The sequence below is a fragment of the Phyllobates terribilis genome, unplaced genomic scaffold (genome assembly GCF_046119375.1).
Source record: "Phyllobates terribilis strain yellow unplaced genomic scaffold, ASM4611937v1 Scaffold_7__3_contigs__length_470593459, whole genome shotgun sequence".
Taxonomy (NCBI): Eukaryota; Metazoa; Chordata; class Amphibia; order Anura; family Dendrobatidae; genus Phyllobates; species Phyllobates terribilis.
In genome coordinates this window covers 30498182-30523866 of record NW_027362767.1, presented here as the reverse complement: position 1 = coordinate 30523866, position 25685 = coordinate 30498182, and the positions used below count along the sequence as shown (strand labels likewise).

Sequence of the window (25685 nt, the reverse complement as noted above, 5' to 3'; positions counted from 1 at the left end):
TGGAACAAATTTAAGGGTGCCAACTAGTGATGAGCGAGTATGTATTGTTAACCCCTTCGGCGAGCATGCTCAGGTGGTCGCCGAGTATTTGCGGCGTGCTTGGCATTTTTGTTACTGTTGCCGCGGCTGCAAGTGTCAGGGCTGTTAGACAGCTATGACACATGCAGGGATTGTCTGTCGAACTGTCGAATTGCCTGTCGAATTGTCGAATTGCCTGACACCTCTGATCTCTTTGGAAGTTGTTCTGGGCTCTTTGGTTCCCATTCATATTATCCATTTCTTCAATTTGTCATCAGTTTTCCTCTTGTGGCCGCGTTCAGGGAGCTCGGCTATAGTCCCATAGACCCTAAACGTCTAAATAATATGTGTAACTGTAGTAACAGGAACATCCGACTGTGTGGAGACGTCTTATAGTCTTTACCTTAAACATGTTTGTCTATACGTTTCTCTCTAATCTCCTGAGACAACTCTCTCTTCAGCTTTCTTTTCTCCAGGTTCAGTGTGGTACTTCATGATACTAAACAGCACAATGACTACTTTTCTATGGAACCATCATTTTTGTCCAGGCCATTTTCATTAGTTTGTTTTTTTTTTTCACAGTTTTCTGTTGAACCACAATTCACAAGCAAAAAAAGCAAAGTCCGAATCTCATAATTGATATTCAGAAAATGTAAATAAAAAATACTTTTGTCAGTTTCAAGTTATTTCAGTGATTATTGCAGTGACCAGAAGGGTAACAACAATTTTGACCATGTGTCTATGTATGTGTGATTGCATGAGTGTCTGTATGGATATATGTATGTGTGGCTGTATATATGTGCACATGTGTATGTATGAGTCTCTGTGACTATTTTGAAAATAATGAGTATTGTGTGAGAGTATAGACAAAGGAAAGTGCGTTTGTCTGTAAATGTTTAAGGATATATATATATATCTAAGTATGTGTATGTGACGCGCCCCCTGGGCCATATTCTTTAGGGGGAATATCCGGAGCCGGATCGGATGGGAGTTGTAGTCTTCTGAGTGGCTGTGACCCGGTCCGTGCCCAGGGTGTCAAACTCAGTTGTATGTGGCAGTCCTACAGATGTTAAAAGTTCTTTATTGTCGACTACGCCACCCGTTGTATTGCGGTCACTATGGCCGCCGCTGCAGCAGGGTCCGCTGAGGCTGATGGTGTAGGTGCAGCTTTTGGTGGTATAACCCCCAACGGGTGGGGTATAGCCTCAGGGGGTCAGGTGCAGAGGATGGGGGTTGTGGTGGCGCAGCATAGGTGTTAAATGAAGACAGAGTCGGGTTGTGCAGTTTAGGGTATTTACTCACTGCTGATGTTCCGGTCACTCCAGCTTCAAGTGACCTCCCGAGCCGTGCTGCATCCACCAGGTCCTGGATCCAGCCAACCCCCAAGCGAGTCCGGAGCGTGACCCTGAGCTCTCCTTCTGTCCTTTCTCTGGCCGTCCCCACTAGTGATCCACCCAGGTCCAGCTCCCTCGGGCCTTCTGTTGGGAGACCCTTGGCCTTGGGTTCCCTGACCCTCCACGTGGTATGCCTTCGGGGTGGATGTGGTGGGTGGCCGTGGCAGACGCTGCCCACGGCCTCCGGTCTCTGGCTAGGGTGTGCTTTTGCCCCCACCAGCTTGGGTTCCGGTACCCTAATGCCGACTCTTCACCCGTGGATTGAATTTGGGGTCTTAGAGTCCTCTCTTCTGCTTCCCCCTCTGGGTCTTTCCTTCTTTCTCCTCTCTCTCTCTCTAGGGATCTGCTCTGCTCCTCTTCCTGACTCTGACAGACTGACCCTGATCTTTGATGGTGCCCACCTTATATACACCCTCTATGTGTGAGCTCAGGTGACCAGCACCCAATGAGCTCCTATCTTTACCCAGGCTGCTCCCCCTATCTGCCACTACACTACTTGGGATGTACCACCCCCCTCCCACTCCAGCCAGGAACAGACTCGGTCGTACCTGCACATTTCTAAGTGGGAGTACCGTCGGCCTGTTCCTCGGAAATGGGATGTGTGTAGTGCATGCAGCCTACCGAGCTCAGGTCCACACTCCATCCTTACCCGGGAGTGGAATATCACACCTCTGGATTGAGGTGCAATACCCCTGTAGCAGCCGAATCCTCAGGGTGCTACATTCCCCCCTGGTAAATCACAGCACGTCCTCGGGCTGTAAGACATAACATCCACAAACATACATTTTTTTTTTCATAAACATATAAAACAACATATATTAGCAAATAAAACATTCTCGTCGCCTCTGGCTCCTCCTCCGGTCACTGTGCAACGTGTGACCGGGTAAAGTGCGACAGTCTCTCTAGAAAACTGGTTTCCCTATAAAACCGGTAGGGGGCGCTTTAGGAAGCGCAACTATATACAGGGGTAGTGGCCGCTCTCAGTCCTCGGCCAGGTATTGGGGAGGAATGACCGCTCTCAGTCCTCGGTCAGTGGGATTTAGGGAAATACGGGTAACAGTTCACACATGCTGGTCCCAACGGGGACTATATTATCAACAGTAACAGTTTCAGTTTCAGTTTATGGTGCCCCGACGGGCAACTATATACAGCTCCTGCTTCGCTGTACTTAACGACGGCGTCCTCCTGCTCTTTCTTTATTGTTACCTTTGGCTCTAGTTTCAGACCCGTCCGGGCACGTATGCTGGGCGAACAGGTCCTCTCCCAGATGCGGCACTCTTGGTCTTATGGGCGCGGTGGTGTTAGCGCCCGGGTTGCCCGGGCCTTGCGGCCAGGCCTGGGGTATCTGGAAGGTGAAGGGCACCGTAAGGACGGCGGCGCCCTGGGCTACTTGGCCCTGCGACCAGGCCGGGGGCTCCGCGGAGGTAGGGGGCGCTGTTGGTATTGCGGCGCCCGGGGGTACTAGGCCTTGCGACCAGGCTGGTGGTACTTCCTGCTTGGTCACGCTCGGGGTCGAGGCGTGTGACGTCACAGGGGTCGCGGCTCCCGTTTGAGGCCTAGTCTGCGGCGGTGACGTTGCAGCGACGGGCACGGCAGGATAGACTTCGGGCTCTGCGACGGGGAGCTGGGGCAGGTACGCGGTTTCCCGGTTTGGGGTATAGACGTCCCCTTTACCTGCCTCCACTCGTTCGGCTCCCTTCTCGGCGCCGTCTCCGGCCTTCAGTCCTCCCGCGCCATCCTCAGAGGCGGTCTGTTTCCTCGTCTTGGGTGGCGTGCTCCGCTGACGGGTCTCGGTCTGCTGGGCCATCTCTCGGCTCCACTCCGCCAACGTCTCTCGCTGCACCCGGGCCATCCTCCTTGCGAGGCCCTCCAGAGCGGTCTGCGCACACTCCCGGTCTCGGGGGAGCTGTGCTAGGACCTCCACTAGGCCTAGTGGGGTCGTTGTTTCCAGCAGGCTCCTGACCAGCGGGTCGGTGCTGCTCTGCTCTCCTACTGTTGTCTCCAGCAGGCTCCTGGCCAGCGGGCCGGTGCTGCTCTGCTTTCCCTCCTCTGTTTCTAGCAGGCTCCTGGCCAACGGGCCGGTGCTGCTCTGCTTTCTCGCCATCTCCGGGTAAGCTCCTCCAATATTCTTCTCCAGGCTTCTTGCCTCCGGGTGCGCTCGCTCTAGACTGCTCCAGGCGGCACCCATCTTTGTTCTCTCCTTTCGTCTCCTCCCCCCTCGAGAGCGGTCCCGGGGCAACTTGGTGATTGTCAGCTCCAGGGGCTGTTCTTTCACGCTGACAGACACCTCTAGCATCACAGTCTCTGTTGGTGGGGGCGGTTTCCACTTTTGGCGCCATTTTCGGTCCTGGCCCACGATGGGAGGTGGCCTCTTGCCACCCTCTGGCACGCCCATAATGGCGTCCGCTCTTCCAAGGCGGGAAACCTTTGGAAATGGCGGGAATCGCTTCCCAGTGGCGGGAAACTCTGCAGATGGCGGGAAAACGCTGTTAATGGCGGACAACCGGCGGGAATCGACTGGTGATGGGGTCCGATGGCGGGGACCCTCCGGAACCGGCAGGAGACTCCTTTTTGAGGTAAACTCGTTCTTTTCTTCAGGCACGCAGTACCCGGTTGTTGCGGGCACGTAATCCTGCCGACTACGCCAAAGTTGACGCACCCCCTGGGCCATATTCTTTAGGGGGAATATCCGGAGCCGGATCGGATGGGAGTTGTAGTCTTCCGAGTGGCTGTGACCCGGTCCGTGCCCAGGGTGTCAAACTCAGTTGTATGTGGCAGTCCTACAGATGTTAAAAGTTCTTTATTGTCGACTACGCCACCCGTTGTATTGCGGTCACTATGGCCGCCGCTGCAGCAGGGTCCGCTGAGGCTGATGGTGTAGGTGCAGCTTTTGGTGGTATAACCCCCAACGGGTGGGGTATAGCCTCAGGGGGTCAGGTGCAGAGGATGGGGGTTGTGGTGGCGCAGCATAGGTGTTAAATGAAGACAGAGTCGGGTTGTGCAGTTTAGGGTATTTACTCACTGCTGATGTTCCGGTCACTCCAGCTTCAAGTGACCTCCCGAGCCGTGCTGCATCCACCAGGTCCTGGATCCAGCCAACCCCCAAGCGAGTCCGGAGCGTGACCCTGAGCTCTCCTTCTGTCCTTTCTCTGGCCGTCCCCACTAGTGATCCACCCAGGTCCAGCTCCCTCGGGCCTTCTGTTGGGAGACCCTTGGCCTTGGGTTCCCTGACCCTCCACGTGGTATGCCTTCGGGGTGGATGTGGTGGGTGGCCGTGGCAGACGCTGCCCACGGCCTCCGGTCTCTGGCTAGGGTGTGCTTTTGCCCCCACCAGCTTGGGTTCCGGTACCCTAATGCCGACTCTTCACCCGTGGATTGAATTTGGGGTCTTAGAGTCCTCTCTTCTGCTTCCCCCTCTGGGTCTTTCCTTCTTTCTCCTCTCTCTCTCTCTAGGGATCTGCTCTGCTCCTCTTCCTGACTCTGACAGACTGACCCTGATCTTTGATGGTGCCCACCTTATATACACCCTCTATGTGTGAGCTCAGGTGACCAGCACCCAATGAGCTCCTATCTTTACCCAGGCTGCTCCCCCTATCTGCCCCTACACTACTTGGGATGTACCACCCCCCTCCCACTCCAGCCAGGAACAGACTCGGTCGTACCTGCACATTTCTAAGTGGGAGTACCGTCGGCCTGTTCCTCGGAAATGGGATGTATGTAGTGCATGCAGCCTACCGAGCTCAGGTCCACACTCCATCCTTACCCGGGAGTGGAATATCACACCTCTGGATTGAGGTGCAATACCCCTGTAGCAGCCGAATCCTCAGGGTGCTACATATGCATAAATATATGTGAGTATACACATGTGGTCAAAATTGTTGGTACCCCTCGTTTAATGAAAGAAAAACCCACAATGGTCACAGAAATAACTTGAATCTGACAAAAGTAATAATAAATTAAAAATCTATGAAAATGATCAAATGAAAGTCAGACATTGCTTTTCTGCTTCCACAGAATTTTAAATACAATTAACCTCATGAAATCGGCCTGGACAGAAATGATGGTTCTTCTTAACTTAATATTTTATTGAACAACCTTTTGCGGCAATCAGACGATTCCTGTAACTGTCAATGAGACTTCTGCACCTCTCGACAGGTATTTTGGAGACTCCTCATGAGCAAACTGCTCCAGTTGTCTCGCGTTTGAAGGTTGCCTTTTCCAGACGCCATGTTTCAGCTCTTTCCAAAGATGCTCAATAGGATTTAGGTCAGGGCTCATAGAAGGTCACTTCAGAATAGTCCAATGTTTTCCTCTTAGCCATTCTTGGGTGTTTTTAGCTGTGTGTTTTGGGTCATTATCCTGTTGCTAGACCCATGACCTGCGACTAAGACCAAGCTTTCTGACACTGGGCAGCACATTTCTCTCTAGATTCCCTTGATAGTCTTGAGATTTCATTGTACCCTGCACAGATTCAAGACACCCTGTGCCAGATGCAGCAGACCAGCCCCAAAACATAAAAGAGACTCCTCCATGTTTCACAGTAGGGACAGTGTTCTTTTCTTGATATGCTTCATTTTTCCATCTGTGAACATAGAGCTGATGTGCCTTGCCAAAAACTTCCTTTTTTTGTCTCATCTGTCCATAGGACATTCTCCCAGAAGCTTTGTGGCTTGTCAACATGTAGTTTGGCAAATTCCAGTCTGGCTTTTTTATATTTTTTTTCAACAATGGTGTTCTCCTTGCTCGTCTCCCATGAAGTCCACTTTGGATCAAACGACGGATGGTGCGATCTGACACTGATGTTCCTTGAGCTTGAAGTTCACCTTTAATCGCTTTAGAAGTTTTCCTGGGCTCTTTTGTTACCATTTGTATTATCCATCTCTTTGATTTGTCATCAATTTTCCTCCTGCGGCCAAGTCCAGGGAGGTTGGCTACAGTCCCATGGATCTTATATTTCTGAATAATATGTGCAACTGTAGTCACAGGAACATCAAGCTGCTTGGAGATGGTCTTATAACCTTGACCTTTAACATGCTTGTCTATAATTTTCTTTCTAATCTCCTGAGACAACTCTTTCCTTTGCTTCCTCTGGTCCATGTTGAGTGTGGTACATGTAGCACCCCGAGGACTCGGCTGCTACAGGGGTATTGCACCTCAGACCAGAGGTGTGGTATTCCACTCCCGGGTAAGGATGGAGTGTGGAACTGAGCTCAGTTAGCTGTGTGGCACCCCAGGGGTCTGGTTTTCCACAGTAATGTAATGTTATGTCTGAGAGCAGGTGGGAGGTCCTTTGGTCAGGGATCCTGTGCATGCCACACCTCCTGCCCAGTCTTGGGAGGGGAAGAACTTCCCCTGTATAAACCCGGGGCTGAGGCAGGGTGAGTCAGACAAGGAGAGTGGAGACAAGAAGCAGCATAGGAAACAGCAGAGTTACAAGGAGTCAGGGGCTGGCAGCTGTAAAGCTCGCCCTGACTAAGAAGATTCTTTACCGGACCCGGAGTCCGAGGCTGTGGGGACTAACTCCTACCCAGCAGCAGAATCCGTCAGGCAGGGGATTTCAGGTCCTCTGGCCCAGAAGCCCGAAGGCACGGTCACACGCGTGGGACCAGCACCGCCATCGTGGAGCGGAAGCCATTAGAAGGCCCCGAGTCACCGGCCATACGGGTGAGCACCACACGGTATACTCAGGGACGTGGGCTACTTACATCAGCTTCTAGCAAGGTAGCCAGAAGAGTACAGTCAGTTTGGGAGGCCTACAACTACGCCTGGCCAGGGGAGATCCCATCTGCTCAAAGACTGACCAGGCCCCGTTTGCTAGCAAGTACTCCGGGAGGGTCTGTCGTTGTTACCAGTAAAAGACCCTGAACTACACCGTACCGTCTCTGAGTGGTTCCTGCTACCCCCATCATCCACGTCGGCTGCCCTGAGGCCATACCCCTCCCGTTGGGGGTTATACTATCACGCTGCACAATCCTACCACCGGCCTCAGCGGTCTGCCCTGCAGCAGCAGCTTCCTGGCTGCACTCAACGGGTGGCGTAGTCATCAACTATTTACTACGAATACATCGCCGCTCAGTTTGACTCCCTGGGCACGGACCGGGTCGCCGCCACAAGACTACAACCCTCAAGAGATCCGGCTCCGGGTAAGCTCCCGCGTGCGCATCGCAGCGCGACACAGGCCCAGGGGCGCGTCAACTTTGGCGTAGTCGGCAGGATTTCTGCGCGGGGATACTAACCCGGCTGAAGGACACCTTTGATACCCGCACCTCAGCCGAGATTAAGCTTAGATTCTACGGGTGCAAGCAGCGAGCGCATGAGAGTATAAGGGACTATGCACTAAACCTACAAGAGGCCCTGAGGGCCATAAAGCAGACCGACCCTGATGAGGTGGGAAACGAGGACAGGCTGTTGACTGAACAATTTATAGAGGGTTTATATTGCAATGCCCACCGAACCCAGTTGCGGGCAATGGCCTTACAGGATCCCCATCTGGACTTTGCACAGTTCAAGGACAGAGCCATCCGGGTGCTCCGAGAACCGGCACCAGGTGGCGTTGTGACCCACAGACGCCCCACTACCACTTACTACCAGGAGGCGGCGCCCTTGTCAGCAGGGCCTGTGGGAGCTGATGCGCAGGCTTTGGACAATGACCCGGCTCCAGACCTACACCATCAGGTCCAAGAGCTAGCTAAGAGCGTTGCTGCGCTAACCCGAACTGTGCAGTCTTTACAGGTTTCCACCCCAGGGAAGATCCAGCTGGCATCCGGACCGGAGGACATCCCGTGGCGTCGACCAAGGAGGACCCCACCGGCCAGAGGAAGACCCAGTGACCGATACAGCGAGGACGGACGACCCATCTGCCGCCGCTGCAATCAACCCGGACATATGGAAAGGTACTGTTCTTTAAACGGGCACAACCTGGGGTAGAGGGCCAACCCCCAGGAAAAAGATCACCAGGCCCATCGAACTGGCGCGACAGATATGTGGGAGGACGTCCAGTCTTGCCTGTGGTACTGGATGGCATTCCCATGAGTGCCCTACTGGACACCGGGTCACAGGTCACCACCATCCCGTACGTGCTCTTCAAGCAGTACTGGAATGACTCGGATATTACCCGCTACCCCGACGACGACTTGAGTATCATCGCCAGCAATGGTCAGCCCGTGCCACAGATCGGATTTAAAGAGGTGACCATCAAAATTGGTAGAGTCGAACTGGCCGCACAGGGACTGATCATTGTAGATATTGATAAACATGAGAGTCACCCAAAAATAACTCTAGGAACTAATGTAATTGAAAATTGTCTTGCAGAGGTGATTTTCCTTTTACAGCAGGTTGCCAAGAATGCCAGCTCCGGCGAGCAGCGGGTGCTCCAGAAAGAGATCCGGGCACTGATGCAACGGCAACAAGTGGAACTCTCCGGCGGTGAGATTGGTAGCGTAAGAATGTGTGACCCTTTTCCTATTGCCATGCCCCCAAAAAGTGAAATGATGATTTGGTGCCGGGCAGCTATTGGTCTGAGAGGTAGAGATTACCAGGCAATGGTAGAACCAGTTTACTCAGACAGTAGGCCCACCATTTTGACAGCACGGGGGGTCGTCAATGTACGCCATGGGAGGGTGCCCGTTCGCATAATAAATATCGGGGAGAGGGAAGTGTACCTGCCCCGGTATGCCACGCTAGCCAAATTATATATCACTAATCAAAATTCTATACAATCTGTGGAACCCTTGCCTCCATCTCACCCGGAGGAAGGTAACGGCTCTAAGAAAGACATGGAGGACTGGTGTCAGCAACTACATCTGGGTACTGACTCCACTCCCTCACATCAGAAACAAGGAGTCTATCGGGTGGTTCAAGAGTATGAGAGAGTGTTTAGTAAACACCCGTTAGACTTCGGGCGAGTCAAGGGGGTAGAACATCGCATCCCCACGGGAGATCATCCTCCCATAAAAGAGAGGTATCGACCCGTACCCCCTGCACATTACCAACACGCCAAGGGGATGCTTAGAGACATGAAGGAGGCTGGGGTAATCCGGGATAGTTGTAGCCCCTGGGCAGCCCCATTAGTTTTAGTCAAAAAGAAAGACAACACCATGAGGATGTGTGTAGATTACCGGAAAATCAACCGTATCACACACAAGGATGCGTACCCCTTACCAAGGATAGAGGAGTCATTGGCTGCTTTAAGATCTGCTAACTTCTTCTCTACCTTGGATCTCACTAGCGGGTACTGGCAGGTTCCTGTAGCAGAGGCGGACCGGGAGAAGACCGCATTCACCACCCCGATGGGACTTAGCGAGTTCACCTGCATGCCGTTCGGACTCTGCAACGCACCAGGAACCTTCCAACGCCTAATGGAGTGTTGTCTGGGCCACAGAAACTTCGAGACGGTCCTGTTGTACCTGGACGATGTCATCGTATATTCCAAGACGTATGAGGACCACCTGAAACACCTGGCGGAAGTGTTCGAGGCTCTGGCGAGTTACGGCCTAAAGGTGAAACCCTCCAAGTGTCACCTCCTGAAACCAAAGGTGCAGTACCTGGGACACGTAGTGAGCGCTGACGGAGTGGCTCCCGACCCTGATAAAATCACCGCAATTAAGGAATGGCCAAGCCCCTCCAGCGTAAAGGAAGTGCGGCAGTTCCTCGGGTTGGTAGGCTACTACCGAAGGTTTATTCCCGGTTTCACCAAAAAGGCAGCACCTATGCAGGACCTCCTGATAGGCCAGTCCCGGAAGGCCAAGAACCAGAAGCCGCCCTTCAAATGGGAAGAGCTGGAAGAAGAGTCCTTCCGCCAGCTGAAGATGGCCCTCACGGGGGACGAAATCCTGGCGTACCCGGATTATAGCCAGCCCTTTATCCTCTACACCGACGCCAGTAACATCGGGCTAGGAGCCGTACTGTCCCAGATCCAGCAGGGGAAGGAACGAGTAATCGCCTACGCCAGCCGAAAACTGCGACCCACCGAAAGGAACCCCGAGAATTACAGCTCATTTAAGTTAGAGTTCCTGGCCGTAGTATGGGCAATCACTGAGCGCTTTAAGCATTACCTCGCTTCTTCCCGGTTCACCGTGTACACGGATAACAACCCGCTGACACACCTGGACACGGCAAGACTCGGTGCCCTGGAGCAGAGGTGGATGGCCCGTCTGTCCAACTACGAGTTCACAATCAAATACCGGGCAGGACGCTCCAATACCAACGCGGACGCCCTGTCCAGGATGCCCAACCTGCCGGACGGAGGAGAAGATCCGGAGGGACTGGAAGAAGTTGAACTCCCTGCGTTCCACCGTCATGGGACTATTCAGTATTCCCACCGGGTAAGGAGTAAGCAGGCTGCTACGTTGAACCCCTTACCCCACTACAACTGGGCGGAAACGCAAGACAGCGACCCTGCCGTCCGACTGGTGAAGGAGATGCTGACTCGGCCGGAGGCTCGCCTTGCACTAGACGCTCCGGAGGAAGCCAAACAACTATGGGCAGAGAAGAGTCGACTGTTCCTTTACAAAGGGAAGTTGTGCCGCAGAATGGTTAACTCCCGGACGCATGAATTACTCTGGCAAGTAGTGGTGCCACGAAGAGACGCAGCCATGGTGATGGAGGCATACCACGACGGAGCTGGACACTTTGGGTGGAAAAAGCTGGAGTTCCTGCTGCGCGAGCGGTTCCACTGGGTAGGCATGAGGGGAACCATCGAGAAGTGGTGCAGAGATTGTGGCCCGTGCAACCTGAGAAGGAAGGACCGAGCCAGCCAGAAGACTCCCCTGCAGTCCATCGTCACCCGGCAACCGTTGGAACTGGTAGCCTTGGATCATGTAAAACTGACCCCAAGCAGAAGTGGCTACGTCTACGCGTTAACCATCGTGGATCATTACTCCCGGTTCTTGGTTGTCGTCCCCGTCAAGGACTTAACGGCTCAAACAGCAGCTAGAGCCTTCCAGCAGCACTTCTGCCGTCCACACGGGTACCCGGACCAAGTGCTGACGGACCAGGGACCTGCCTTTGAAGCGGAGGTCTTTCAGGAATTCTGCAATCTGTATGGCTGCCGGAAGATAAGGACGACACCCTACCATCCGCAGACTAATGGACTTTGTGAAAAAATGAACCAGGTGGTAATGGATCTTCTAAAAACGTTGCCCCTGGAAGAACGCAGTCTGTGGCCTGAAAAGTTGCCCGATCTGGTGGACCTATACAACCACATCCCGGTAGGTTCCACCAACTGTACCCCGGCTTACCTAATGAGGGCAAGACCTGGTAAGTTACCTGTTGACCTGGAAATGGGAGTCCTGACCCCCGAGGACACTTCACCAGAAACAGACTGGGACACAGAGAGGCAGCAGCAGTACCGGAGAGTACAGGAGAGCGTGGAGCGAAGTCTCTGTCAGGCTAGGGAAAGACAAGAGAAAACTTACAACCAGTATGCTCCCGCTGTTCCCCTGGTACCCGGAGAGCAGGTCTTGAAGAGGAAGAGACGGCTCCACAAGTTGGACGACCAGTGGGAGAAGGACCCGTACACCGTACTGCCCTCAAGCCACGAAAACCCGAAGGTCTGTACCATCAGTAAAGACGGAGGGGAAACCACAGCCATTGTATCCCGGGACCACCTGAAGAAGTGTCCCGAACAACTGAGGAACCCTGAAGAGGAACAAGAAGACCATCGACCCGTAGAGGAAAGGGAAGATATGGTTAGTACCGTGCTCGGGGACTTCCCTCGGTCTTGGACTCAAGTCAATGGTGCAGTTGTGGTACCCGTACTCACCTTTCTCCAACCATCATCCCAAGAACCTACGGAGCAACCGGTAGAGCTGGAAGAACAGCCGGTCCAGGAGGCAGAAGACTCTACACAAGCAGACCCGGAAAATCAACCCTCTGCTTATAGTGAGCCTGCCATACCCCTAGTGAGCCAGAGGGCCCATAGACAGCTGCCCAGTTTACCCTTGACAGCTCCTACACCCTGTAGTTCAGGGCCAGACAGTCAGCTCCGTAGGTCCACTAGGGCCACTAGAGGCCAGCTACCCGCACGTTGGAGGATCTAAATGTTTAAGCTATCTTATAATGTTTACTTGGTTATAGTTGCTTGTGTATAATTTTGTGTTTCTAGTTCTTTTTAGGAGTCCTTGGTGGATTTACCGGGAATCCTTGTACATAGTTGGAGCGTAACCCAGGATGGACTAGAGACTGTTAAGGACTCGGGGTAGGACAGACCCCTACCTGGTTACGTCTCCCTGTTTTGGTGAAATGGACACCTTGCTTTTCAAAACTGCACCCGGTTGCGGACACGCCGTAACCATCTTATATGTTTTCTTATTGTATTATTAATGTTTTTGCCTTGTTATGTTTTTCTAAATGTGTTTAGTCCCGGAGTACTAAATTTCACTAGGGGGGAATGTGGCACCCCAGGGGTCTGGTTTTCCACAGTAATGTAATGTTATGTCTGAGAGCAGGTGGGAGGTCCTTTGGTCAGGGATCCTGTGCATGCCACACCTCCTGCCCAGTCTTGGGAGGGGAAGAACTTCCCCTGTATAAACCCGGGGCTGAGGCAGGGTGAGTCAGACAAGGAGAGTGGAGACAAGAAGCAGCATAGGAAACAGCAGAGTTACAAGGAGTCAGGGGCTGGCAGCTGTAAAGCTCGCCCTGACTAAGAAGATTCTTTACCGGACCCGGAGTCCGAGGCTGTGGGGACTAACTCCTACCCAGCAGCAGAATCCGTCAGGCAGGGGATTTCAGGTCCTCTGGCCCAGAAGCCCGAAGGCACGGTCACACGCGTGGGACCAGCACCGCCATCGTGGAGCGGAAGCCATTAGAAGGCCCCGAGTCACCGGCCATACGGGTGAGCACCACACGGTACACTCAGGGACGTGGGCTACTTACATCAGCTTCTAGCAAGGTAGCCAGAAGAGTACAGTCAGTTTGGGAGGCCTACAACTACGCCTGGCCAGGGGAGATCCCATCTGCTCAAAGACTGACCAGGCCCCGTTTGCTAGCAAGTACTCCGGGAGGGTCTGTCGTTGTTACCAGTAAAAGACCCTGAACTACACCGTACCGTCTCTGAGTGGTTCCTGCTACCCCCATCATCCACGTCGGCTGCCCTGAGGCCATACCCCTCCCGTTGGGGGTTATACTATCACGCTGCACAATCCTACCACCGGCCTCAGCGGTCTGCCCTGCAGCAGCAGCTTCCTGGCTGCACTCAACGGGTGGCGTAGTCATCAACTATTTACTACGAATACATCGCCGCTCAGTTTGACTCCCTGGGCACGGACCGGGTCGCCGCCACAAGACTACAACCCTCAAGAGATCCGGCTCCGGGTAAGCTCCCGCGTGCGCATCGCAGCGCGACACAGGCCCAAGGGCGCGTCAGCTGCATGCACTACACTCACCCCATTTCCGGGGGACAGATCAACGGTACTTCCACCAGATAGATGTGCAGGTACGACAGCTTCTGTCCCTGGCTGGAGTGGGGGGGGGGAGGAACATCCCAGTGGTGTAGGAGCAGACAGGGGAGGGACTCTGGGCATAGGAAGGAGCCCATTGGGTGCTTGTCACCTGGGCTCGGGTGTCAGAGGGAGTATATAAGTTGGGCACCATCTTAGGACAGGGTCCTGTTCAGAGGAGAGTCTGTGCAGAGAGGAGCTCAGCCAGAGAGGGCTGACAGGGAGCTGTGGCTCCGTCTGGGCCCAGCTCCAGAGCCAGGCCTGAAGCAGAGAGAGAGAGAGAAGGAAAAAGGAGGAAGAAGAGAGACGCAAGGAAAGGCCCAGAGACGAAAGCATAGAGGGAACCCTGAGATCCCACGAGAGAACGGAAACGGGTGAAGGGTTGGCAGAGCAGGGTACCGGATCCCAAACTGGTGGAGGCCAATTATCCTTAGCCAGGAACCGGAGGTCATGGACAAGTTTTGGCGCGACCCCTCGCCATATCCACCAGGAAGGCATACCACGTATAGGGTCAGGGAAGCCGGGAAAGGTTTCGCCACCAGAAGGCCCGAGGGAGCTGGACAAAGGTGGATCCCTGGTGGGGACGGCCAGTAGGAAGGAAGAGAGGGGAGCTCAGGACCACGCTCTGGAACTGCCTGGGAGTTGGCCGAGTCCCTGACCTGGTGGACGCAGCACGACTCGGGTGGTCCTACTGTGCACGGGCGACCTGGTAAAGAACTGTGAGTAAAGCTTTTGAAACTGCACTTCAAGCCTCCGTGTTTCGTCGTCGCACCTGCACCATCAGTACTGGGACACCCGCACCATCACTCCCATTGTCATCTCTAACATAGCTGCCCTGAGGCCATACCCCTCCCGTTGGGGGTTATACCATCCACGCTGCACATCCGTCCCCCCGTCTCAGCGGACTGCCCTGCAGCGGCGGCTTCATAGCCGCATTCATCGGGTGGCGTAGTCGGACACTAATACCATCATACCAATAACTGCCACTTAGTTTGACCACCCTGGGCACGGACCGGGTCACCGCCACGAGGACTACTACCCCTATTGGATCCGGCTCCGGGTATTCCCCGCGCGCACTCGCGCCGCACCCCAAACATGGCCCAGGGGGCGCGTCAACTTTGGCGTAGTCGGCAGGATCTCGTGCCCGCAACCACCGGGTACTGCGTGCCTGAAGAAAAGTGCATATATACCGCAAAAAGGAGTCTCCCGCCAATTCCAGAGGGTTCCCGCCATCGGACGCCATCTGGGGTCGTTTCCCGCCGTTTGCCCGCCATCTGCAGCCTTTGCCCGCCATCAGCGAAGTTTCCCACCATAAGGAGACGATTCCCGCCATCTTGGACAGTTTCCCGCCCTGGCAGAGCGGACGCCATTGTGGGCGTGCCAGAGGGTGGCAAGAGACCACCTCCCATCGTGGGCGCGGTCCCAGAAGAGCGCCAAAAGCGGAGACCGCCCCCACCAGCCGAGACTACCACCATGGAAATGTCCATCAAAGTGGGGGGTCTGCCCCTGAAACTGACTGTCACTAAGTTGCCCCGGGACCACTCCCAAGGGGGGCAGATAGAGAACAAAACAGAGAGGATGGGTGCGGCCTGGAGGAGTCTGGACACATCGCACCCGGAGATGGAGGAAGAGTCAAGCAGCACTGACCCTGTGGTCCGGAACCTGTTGCAGGCTGCCACCCCAGAAGGCCTGGTGGAGATCCTGGCACAGCTCCCCAGAGATCGGGAGCGTGCACAGACCGTGCTGGAAGCCTTGGCCCGGAAGATGGCCCGAGTACAGCAGGAAGCACTGGCCGAATGGAGGAGGGAGATGGCCCAGCAGGCTGGAACCCGCCAGCAGAGGACGCCACCCGCAACGTGGAGCAAGTCTGCCCCTGAGGATGGTGCAGGAGGGACGAAGGCCGGAGACGACGCCGCAGAGGGAGCCGTAGGGATGGAAGCAGGTAATGGGGACGTCATCACCCCGAGCCCAGTAGCCGTAAGCCTGCCCCAGCTCCCCGTCGCAGAGCCCGAAGTCACCCTCATTGCGCCCGTTGCCGCACCGCCACTGCTCCCAACTAGGCCTCAAGCGGCCGGAGCCGCGGTCACGCCCCCTTCCGCGCCACGCCCCTTGACCCTGAGCGCGGCAAAAGAGGAAGTGCCACCGGCCTGGTCGCAAGGCCGAGTGCCTCCGGGCGCCGCGGTCTCCACAGCGCCCTTTACCTCCACTGTGCCACCGGCCTGGTCGCAAGGCCTGGTGCATCCGGGCGCCGTTACCCCTCCAGCGCCCTCTTCCCCAAAGGTGCCATACCTGGACCCAAAAAGGATGCCTCCGGCCTGGACACAAGGCCGAGTACCTCCGGGCGCCGCTGCCCCCACAGAACCATCAACCTCCACAGTGCTGCCCCTGGGCGAAGATCTCTTCGCGCAGCATACTAGCCCGGACGGGCTGCCCTTCGTGTGGCCACCGGAGTACATCAACCCCCGACTCCGGAGGGAACGGCCCCTGTGTGAGCCTCTAATCCCGGCTCCGGCGCCCGCCAAAATTGTTCCGCTCCCGTTGGAAGAGGCCCAATTCGCATGGGATCCGACCGGTGAGGACCTCATGGGGTTCACCAAAGAGACCCGGACGGCCGCAGCCCAGCGGGAGGAGTGCTGCCGTCAGCAACTAGAGGTCTTCGGGAGAGAACGACGAGAGAGGCGGATCCGCGAAGAACAGCTGCAGGTCCGGAGCGCGGAGCAGAAACGCCGAGCCCGACGAAACCCCCGTGCGGCCCACGGTCCCCGCGCCACCGGGACCGTAATAAAGTTCCAGTTGGAGCATGGCTGGGGCTTTATCCGGGATCACCGAACCCCCGGCGACGTCTTTGTCACCCGCAGGGATGTCGAAAGCCACCTGCCGGAGGGACATCGCGGACGTGACCTCTACCCGGGTGATGAGGTCACCTTCACCCGGCATCAGTGTGCCAAAGGACCATACGCCCTTCACGTGCACCGGTTGACGGAGGAGGAGATACAATATGAGGAAAGCCAAGAGGACCCGGACGGGTCTGAAGACTACCCTCAGGAGGAAACAAGGAGAGGACACCGCTACTGAAGGGAAGTAGCATAAACAGAGAACTGTATATAGTTACCCGTAAGGGTACTTGACATGCTGCTAAAATAATAATGCCAAAAGTTTTAAATGGTGTTTTTCAAAAAGAGTTACGGTGGCATTAGGAAAATGTTTTATACCTGTAACGTTTAAAAAGAGTAGAGTACCTCCCATAAAGGGATGAGTTGTTGGTTAACGTCTTATATGTGAGTGCACTTTAAAAATTTTTGTAAGTTTTCATTTGCCTTTGCTCTATTCCAGCCCGAGGACGTGCTGTGATTTACCAGGGGGGAATGTAGCACCCCGAGGACTCGGCTGCTACAGGGGTATTGCACCTCAGACCAGAGGTGTGGTATTCCACTCCCGGGTAAGGATGGAGTGTGGAACTGAGCTCAGTTAGCTGCATGCACTACACTCACCCCATTTCCGGGGGACAGATCAACGGTACTCCCACCAGATAGATGTGCAGATACGACAGCTTCTGTCCCTGGCTGGAGTGGGGGGGGGGGGAACATCCCAGTGGTGTAGGAGCAGACAGGGGAGGGACTCTGGGCATAGGAAGGAGCCCATTGGGTGCTTGTCACCTGGGCTCGGGTGTCAGAGGGAGTATATAAGTTGGGCACCATCTTAGGACAGGGTCCTGTTCAGAGGAGAGTCTGTGCAGAGAGGAGCTCAGCCAGAGAGGGCTGACAGGGAGCTGTGGCTCCGTCTGGGCCCAGCTCCAGAGCCAGGCCTGAAGCAGAAAGAGAGAGAGAAGGAAAAAGGAGGAAGAAGAGAGACGCAAGGAAAGGCCCAGAGACGAAAGCATAGAGGGAACCCTGAGATCCCACGAGAGAACGGAAACGGGTGAAGGGTTGGCAGAGCAGGGTACCGGATCCCAAACTGGTGGAGGCCAATTATCCTTAGCCAGGAACCGGAGGTCGTGGACAAGTTTTGGCGCGACCCCTCGCCATATCCACCAGGAAGGCATACCACGTATAGGGTCAGGGAAGCCGGGAAAGGTTTCACCACCAGAAGGCCCGAGGGAGCTGGACAAAGGTGGATCCCTGGTGGGGACGGCCAGTAGGAAGGAAGAGAGGGGAGCTCAGGACCACGTTCTGGAACTGCCTGGGAGTTGGCCGAGTCCCTGACCTGGTGGACGCAGCACGACTCGGGTGGTCCTACTGTGCACGGGCGACCTGGTAAAGAACTGTGAGTAAAGCTTTTGAAACTGCACTTCAAGCCTCCGTGTTTCGTCGTCGCACCTGCACCATCAGTACTGGGACACCCGCACCATCACTCCCATTGTCATCTCTAACATAGCTGCCCTGAGGCCATACCCCTCCCGTTGGGGGTTATACCATCCACGCTGCACATCCGTACCACCGGCCTCAGCGGACTGCCCTGCAGCGGCGGCTTCATAGCCGCATTCAACGGGTGGCGTAGTCAGACACTAATACCATCATACCAATAACTGCCACTTAGTTTGACCACCCTGGGCACGGACCGGGTCACCGCCACGAGGACTACTACCCCTATCGGATCCGGCTCCGGGTATTCCCCGCGCGCACGCGCGCCGCACCCCAAACATGGCCCAGGGGGCGCGTCATACACACCATGTCACCAAACAGCACAGTGAGTATCTGTAGCCCTATATACAGGCCCACTGACTGATTACAAGATTGTAGACACCTGTGATGCTAATTAGTGGACACAACTTGTTTAAACATGTCCCTTTTGGCACATTATTTTCTGGGGTACCATCATTTCTGTCCAGGCCGATTTCATGAGTTACATTTTTTTTAAATTTTGTGGAAGCAGAAAAGCAATGTCTGACTTTCATTTGTTCATTTTCATAGATTTTTAATTTATTATTATTTTTGTCAGATTCGAGTTATTTCTGTGACCATTGTGGGTTTTTCTTTCATTAAACGAGGGGCACCAACAATTTTGACCACGTGTGTATGTATTGCATAGGTGTATAACTATCTTTAAGTGACTGTGTGTGTTCAGGTGTGCATGTCTACAGCACTGTGCAAAAGTTTTAGGCAGACGCAAGGAAAATGGTAAAAAGTGAGAAGGTTTCAAAAATAGTTTATTTTTATCAATTAACAAAATACAAAGTGAATAAATAAAAGAGAAATGTGAATCTCATCAGTATCTGGTGACTGTCCGTCTCCTCCATCATCAGTATCTGGTGACCGTCCGTCTCCTCCATCATCAGTATCTGGTGACCGTCCGTCTCCTCCATCATCAGTATCTGGTGACCTCCTGTTGTTTCCATCATCAGTTTCTGGTGACCGTCCGTCTCCTCCATCATCAGTATCTGGTGACAGCCCATCGCCTCCATCATCAGTATCTGTTGACCGTCCGTCGCCTCCACCATCAGTATCTGGTGACCACCCGTCACCTCCATCATCAGTATCTGGTGACCACCCGTCACCTCCATCATCAGTATCTGTTGACCGCCCATCTCCTCCACCATCAGTATCTGGTGACCGCCCGTCGCCTCCATCATCAGTATCTGGTGACCGTCCGTCTCCTCCATCATCAGTATCTGGCGACCGTCTGTCTCCTCCATTATCAGTATCTGGTGACCTCCTGTTGTTTCCATCTTCAGTATCTGGTGACCGTCCGTCTCCCCCATCATCAGTATCTGGTGACCGTCCGTCTCCTCCATCATCAGTATCTGGTGACCGCCCGTCTCTTCCACCATCAGTATCTGGTGACCGCCCGTCCCCTTCATCATCAGTATCTGGTGACTGCCCGTCGCCTCCATCATCAGTATCTGGTGACTGCCCGTCGCCTCCACCATCAGTATCTGGTGACCGCCCGTCGCCTCCATCATCAGTATCTGGTGACTGCCCGTCGCCTCCACCATCAGTATCTGGTGACCGCCCATCGCTTCCATCATCAGTATCTCTTGACCGTCCGTCTCCTCCATCATTAGTATCTGGTGACCGCCCATCGCCTCCATCATCAGTATCTGGTGACTGTCCGTCTCCTCCATCATCAGTATCTGGCGACCGTCTGTCTCCTCCATCATCAGTATCTGGTGACCACCTATTGACTCCATCATCAGTATCTGGTGACCGCCCGTCACCTACATCATCAGTATCTGGTGACCGCCCGTCTCCTCCACCATCAGTATCTGGTGACCGCCCGTCATCTCCATCATCAGTATCTGGTGAACACCCATTGCCTCCAGCATCAGTATCTGGTGACCGCCCATTGCCTCCATCATTAGTATCTGGTGACCGCCCATTGCCTCCATCATCAGTATGTGGTGACCGCCTGTCGCCTCCATCATCAGTATCTGGTGACTGTCCGTCTCCTCCATCATCAGTATCTGGCGACCGTCTGTCTCCTCCATCATCAGTATCTGGTGACCACCTATTGACTCCATCATCAGTATCTGGTGACCGCCCGTCACCTACATCATCAGTATCTAGTGACCGCCCATCTCCTCCACCATCAGTATCTGGTGACCGCCCGTCATCTCCATCATCAGTATCTGGTGAACACCCATTGCCTCCAGCATCAGTATCTGGTGACCGCCCATTGCCTCCATCATTAGTATCTGGTGACCGCCCATTGCCTCCATCATCAGTATGTGGTGACCGCCTGTCGTCTCCATCATCAGTATCTGGTGACTGCCCATTGCCTCCATCATCAGTATCTGGTGACCGCCCGTCATCTCCATCATCAGTATCTGGTGACCGCCCGTCATCTCCATCATCAGCATCTGGTGACCGCCCGTCACCCCCATCATCAATATCTAGTGACCGCCCGTCACCCCCATCATCAGTATCTGGTGACCGCCCGTCATCTCCATCATCAGTATCTGGTGACCGCCCGTCACCCCCATCATCAATATCTGGTGACCGCCCGTCATCTCCATCATCAGCATCTGGTGACCGCCCGTCACCCCCATCATCAATATCTGGTGACCGCCCGTCATCTCCATCATCAGCATCTGGTGACCGCCCGTCACCCCCATCATCAGTATCTGGTGACCGCCCGTCATCTCCATCATCAATATCTGGTGACCGCCCGTCATCTCCATCATCAGTATCTGGTGACCGCCCGTCACCTCCATCATCAGTATCTGGTGACTGCCAGTCGTCTCCACCACTTCTTCTTGTCACTTGTACACAGGTTATGGAGGATCTCAGCAGGAGGTTGTGTCAAACATCTTGGAGAACTTCCCCAGATCTTCTGTGTATGAGGCGTGTGCAGAGCCTTCTGTCTCATCATGTGATCCCAGACAGATGAGATGATGTGACATCAGAGGTCCTCCACCGTGCGTCACTGCTCCTGAAGACCCTCATTATTGGGCCGCTTCGCAGCCCTTCAGGAAGAAACTACTTGTTACAGATTCCACATTTTACTCCTATGAATGTATGTGTCAATCAATGAATGCACATGTTTATAAAGGTGTGTATATGTCTAGGTATATATTGTCTGTAAGTTTTTGTGCACATGTAATATAGATCTGTGTGTCTGTATAGATGTCTAAAAGTGTAAGTATATTAATGTATGGAGGTGTATAAGTGTGTATACTGTATGTGTGCATGTCTATATCTGTGTATGAATATGTGTAACTATATGTCTATAAATGTGTATAAGTGTGTATGTGTATATGTAAATCTGCATGTGTGTGTATATATATAAATGTCTACAAGTGTATGTGTAACACACTATGCCATCATGGATTAAAATCCTTCAGGGCACGCAAGGCCCCCCTGCTCACACCAGCACATGTCCAGGCCCATTTGAAGTTCGCCAATGACCATCTGGATAATGTAGAGGAGGCATGGGAGAAGGTCATGTGGTCAGATGAGACCAAAATAGAACTTTTTGGTATCAACTCCACTCTATGTGTTTGTAGGAAGAAGGATGAGTACAACCCTAAGAACACCGTCCCAGCTGTGAAGCATGGTGGGGGAAGCATTATACTTTGGGGGTGCGTTTCAGCAAAGGGGACAGGACGACTGCACTGTATTGAAGGGAGGATGGATGGGGTCATGTATCACGAGATTTTGGCCAATAACCTCCTTCCTTCAGTAAGAGCATTGAAGATGGGTCGTGGCTGGGTTTTCCGCATGACAATGACCCGAAACACATAGCCAGGGCAACTAAGGAGTAGCTCCGTAAGAAGCATTTCAAGGTCCTGGAGTGGTCTAGCCAGTCTCCAGACCTGAACCCAATAGAAAATCTTTGGAAGGAGCTGAAACTCAATGTTGCCCAGCGACAGCCACAAAACCTGAAAGATCTGGAGAAGATCTGTATGGAGGAGGGGGCCAAAATCCCTGCTGCAGAGTGTGCAAACCTGGTCAAGAACTACAGGAAACGTCTGACCTCTGTAATTGTAACAAAGGTTTCTGGACCAAATATTAAATTCTGTTTTTCTATTGTATCAAATACTTATTTCATGCAACAAAATGCTAATTAATTATGTAAAAATCCTACAATGTGATTTTCTATATTTTGTTTTTAGATTCTGTCTCTCACAGGTGAAGTGACCGACGATAAAAATTACAGATCTCTCCATTCTCTGTAGGTGGGAAAACTGGCAAAATCAGCAGCGTATCAAATCCTTATTTTCCCCACTATGTGTGTATAAATGTCTATAAGTGAATATGTAACAATGCATATAAACGTGTGTATAAATGTCTACAAGTGTATGTATGTGCATGTGTGCGTTCACCGTATACTTTTTTGATTATTTTGTTTGCCGTCAGCAAATCCGTCTCCTTTGTTTGTGACACTGTGGAGAGAGACTGAATATTCCTCCAGCTCTTTCTAATATCTGGAACTTTATATAATGTAGAAAAAGGGAAAATATCATCGACTAAAACAAAACCCAAGTATAAAGTGATATCGGCAATGATGGCTGGGCTCTTAGATTATCTGCAATCTTCTTCTTCTTCTTGTTTCCGACTGTCAGCACTTTTGGGCTAATATTCAGAATTACTCTGAAAGGGTTAACCCTACCTGGATATTTTTAGTGGAAGATTCCATTCTAAGCCGGGAAACGGGGTTTTACATACAGACAAGAGCAGGAAATAATTTGATACATTAAATTTGCAGCTGATACATGGGAGAGACGTTTCATCACTTCTGCCACATTGGCACTTTTTTGCTGGGTCTCACGTCTTCTACGCTGTTGCTAGGAGACTGAAAATCTGGGTACCGGCCTGATGTGCTCCTATCTCCGTCTTGGGAAATCATTTACTGCTACTTACTAATCAAGGCGGCATCAGGGCAATAGCTAATGCAAGAAAATGGGGGGCACTGACAATGGCAATGCCGAAAATATCCCCCCCCCCTGCAGAATGTGGATCACCTGAATATTTCTGCACAAATTTGTTCCAATTTACATTTTAGTTATTATTTTATGTTTTGTTTTTTTTCTTCTCAAATATAAAATAAAAATATTTAAAAATATAATTTATCAACAAAAAATATCAAATTGACAATAATAATAAAGATTGTTGCAAAAGCAAAGAGATGTCAGAGAATCTAGCGGAATGCTAAGAAAAGTGGGAAAAAGGAGTCCGGATTATAGAATGAACAGTTACAAGCTCAAAATGTTTTTGTTTTTTGTTTTTTTTGCTGGGGGATGGGAAGCAGAATATAAATAAATAAAAAAAAGTAAAATAATAATAAAAAATATATATATATATATTATTATTATTATTATTTTTTTTTTTTACCCTAAAAAAGCTAAAAAGTGTTTATTTTGTAACATTCATTTATTTTATTATTTAAAAAAATATATAGTTGAAATGACATCTCTTTTACTTTAACCAAATTATTTAAATTTTAGATGTTTTGAATATTTTTTTTATTTATTTTTTTTTATTTTTAGAATATAATTTGAGTCTAGAACTAATTTATTCAGTCACTTTGGTGGCTGATGAATTCCTCCTATTTTTATCTCAATGCAAATACCCTCGATTGATGCCGTGTTCACTTATAACTTAATTTTATGCCATAAATGTAAGCAACGCTCATTGTATAACACACCTGTTACTATAGTCTTATACTGAGATGCAACGTTGATGAGACTATATTTGGAACTTTCCCACTCACTGAACTTGCGTCTTCCACCCCCGCTGCACCCCCACACCACCAGAGCTACCTGCTATCAGAAGCTTTGCACATAGTGAAAGCCAAGAAATTACCCAAAACTGGAGACCTCGAGAACCTGAAAACTAGCGAGCTTCTCCAGAAGTTCTCCAGCAAGTGGGATGTGGAAACCTTCTGGTATTTGCTGCCATGTTATATAATAGGTTCTTACCCTGCACAGCATCAAGATGTGGGGTGCAGCCCAGAGCATACTGCTGGCGGCGGGGTGCCCATGCTTGTCCAAGGAGATGCAATGCCAGAAGGTGACCCAATTGTCCTACTCATTGGTCTGTCTCAGCTTTCCTGTATGACCAGAAGACAAAACCAAAGAGTAATTTCCATGGTCAATGTCTCAGCTCTTCCGAAAGTATCTCCGAGAAGACAATATCCCAAGCTGTCACATTGCAAGTCTCTACTGGTGACTGAATGCAAAGCTGGAGGTGATCTGCTCAATCACATAAGACTTCTCCTTCTCACTCCACAGTAACTTCTTCTGGATACACACTTCATTCTGGATCAGCTAGACTCCTTAAGAATGGAGGAAAAAGCCAAGAATTTCAGATAAGAAGTTCACCAAGGAGCAAGCTGTTGTGGGGTCTGTGTCTCAGCCGGTGAGAAGAGCGGCTCAGGAGATGTGTGATGTACCAAGGATTTAAGGAGCAATATTCAATAGCAATAGTCTTCTTTGCCTCTCCCCCTCTCCCTCCCTCCGTCACTGGGAATCCCAGCTCACCCCTCCTGCTTCACTAACCCTTTCACTGTAGCAGCACATGCTCAGCGTCTTACTTTCTTAGAACATATCATTAAGGTTCCTTCTCCCATCTATTGCCTCTGATATCGGGGAATGTGAAGTTTGAGATCTTTAGATGAAAATCTGCCCACAATAAGCAATGACCATCGATGTAGCAAATCGATCGGCACTCCTTCTGCTCCATTTGCAGGGAGCAATTATTAGTACAACGTGCGACCGAATGATCTCCAGTGGGATCGCTCGTCCCCCATAAAGTACTGTACTGTATTACAGGCTGATCTGCTACGAAAAAAAAATTGTTTTTTAAGATGCGTTTGCCGCATGTAGATTGGCCAAACGTCATTGATTGACGATAAGATTGAGAAGAAAATGGCCCAAAGAACGTGGCTGGAAGCAGAGAAAAACCTCAAAGCCAGAAGCCACTGTAAGTACGAAAAGTTTCCGGAGGATTCATGCAATGAAGTCGTAGGACGGGGGAATGTGAAGGGACTGAGACACTTATATATGAACTCTACAAATATCTCCTGCCTTTAGTGAGAACCTTCTCCATTCCTTCACCAGGGTTATGGGACCTCAAAAGAAGTTGCAAATCTCTTTACAAACTTGTGCATCGCTTTTTGTGCATTGGGATTGGTGGTTGAGCTTAGCGAATCGGTTCACAAGATCCTGGTCCAGGGATCACGTCAGAGATCCATGGCCACCAGACAGAAGCCCTGCAAAATGCCTCCCACCTGTAGGCCTCATCGGCGCCTGTACTGATTTGCAGACCTGGCGCATCATCATCGTCGTGGCTTCATACCCACAACTCTAATCGGATGCCGGCAGGTAGGAGGCCTTTTTGCAGGGCTCCTGTCCGATGGCCATAGATCTCTGAAGTGATCCCTGGACCAGGATCTTGTG

The 25685-nt window shown here is 52.1% G+C and overlaps 1 protein-coding gene across 1 annotated transcript in view; it reads right to left on the bottom strand.

Annotated features, from left to right (window-relative positions):
- The window catches only part of TUNAR (transmembrane neural differentiation associated intracellular calcium regulator), a 41212-nt gene extending 15911 nt beyond the window's left edge, over positions 1-25301 (bottom strand). Inside the window, exon 1 of the mRNA XM_073637498.1 lies at positions 24207-25301. Coding sequence (XP_073493599.1) covers positions 24207-24245 — 39 coding nt within the window. The 5' untranslated portion in view covers positions 24246-25301. The remainder of the gene's footprint in view (positions 1-24206) is intronic.
- Positions 25302-25685: the final 384 nt, after the last annotated feature.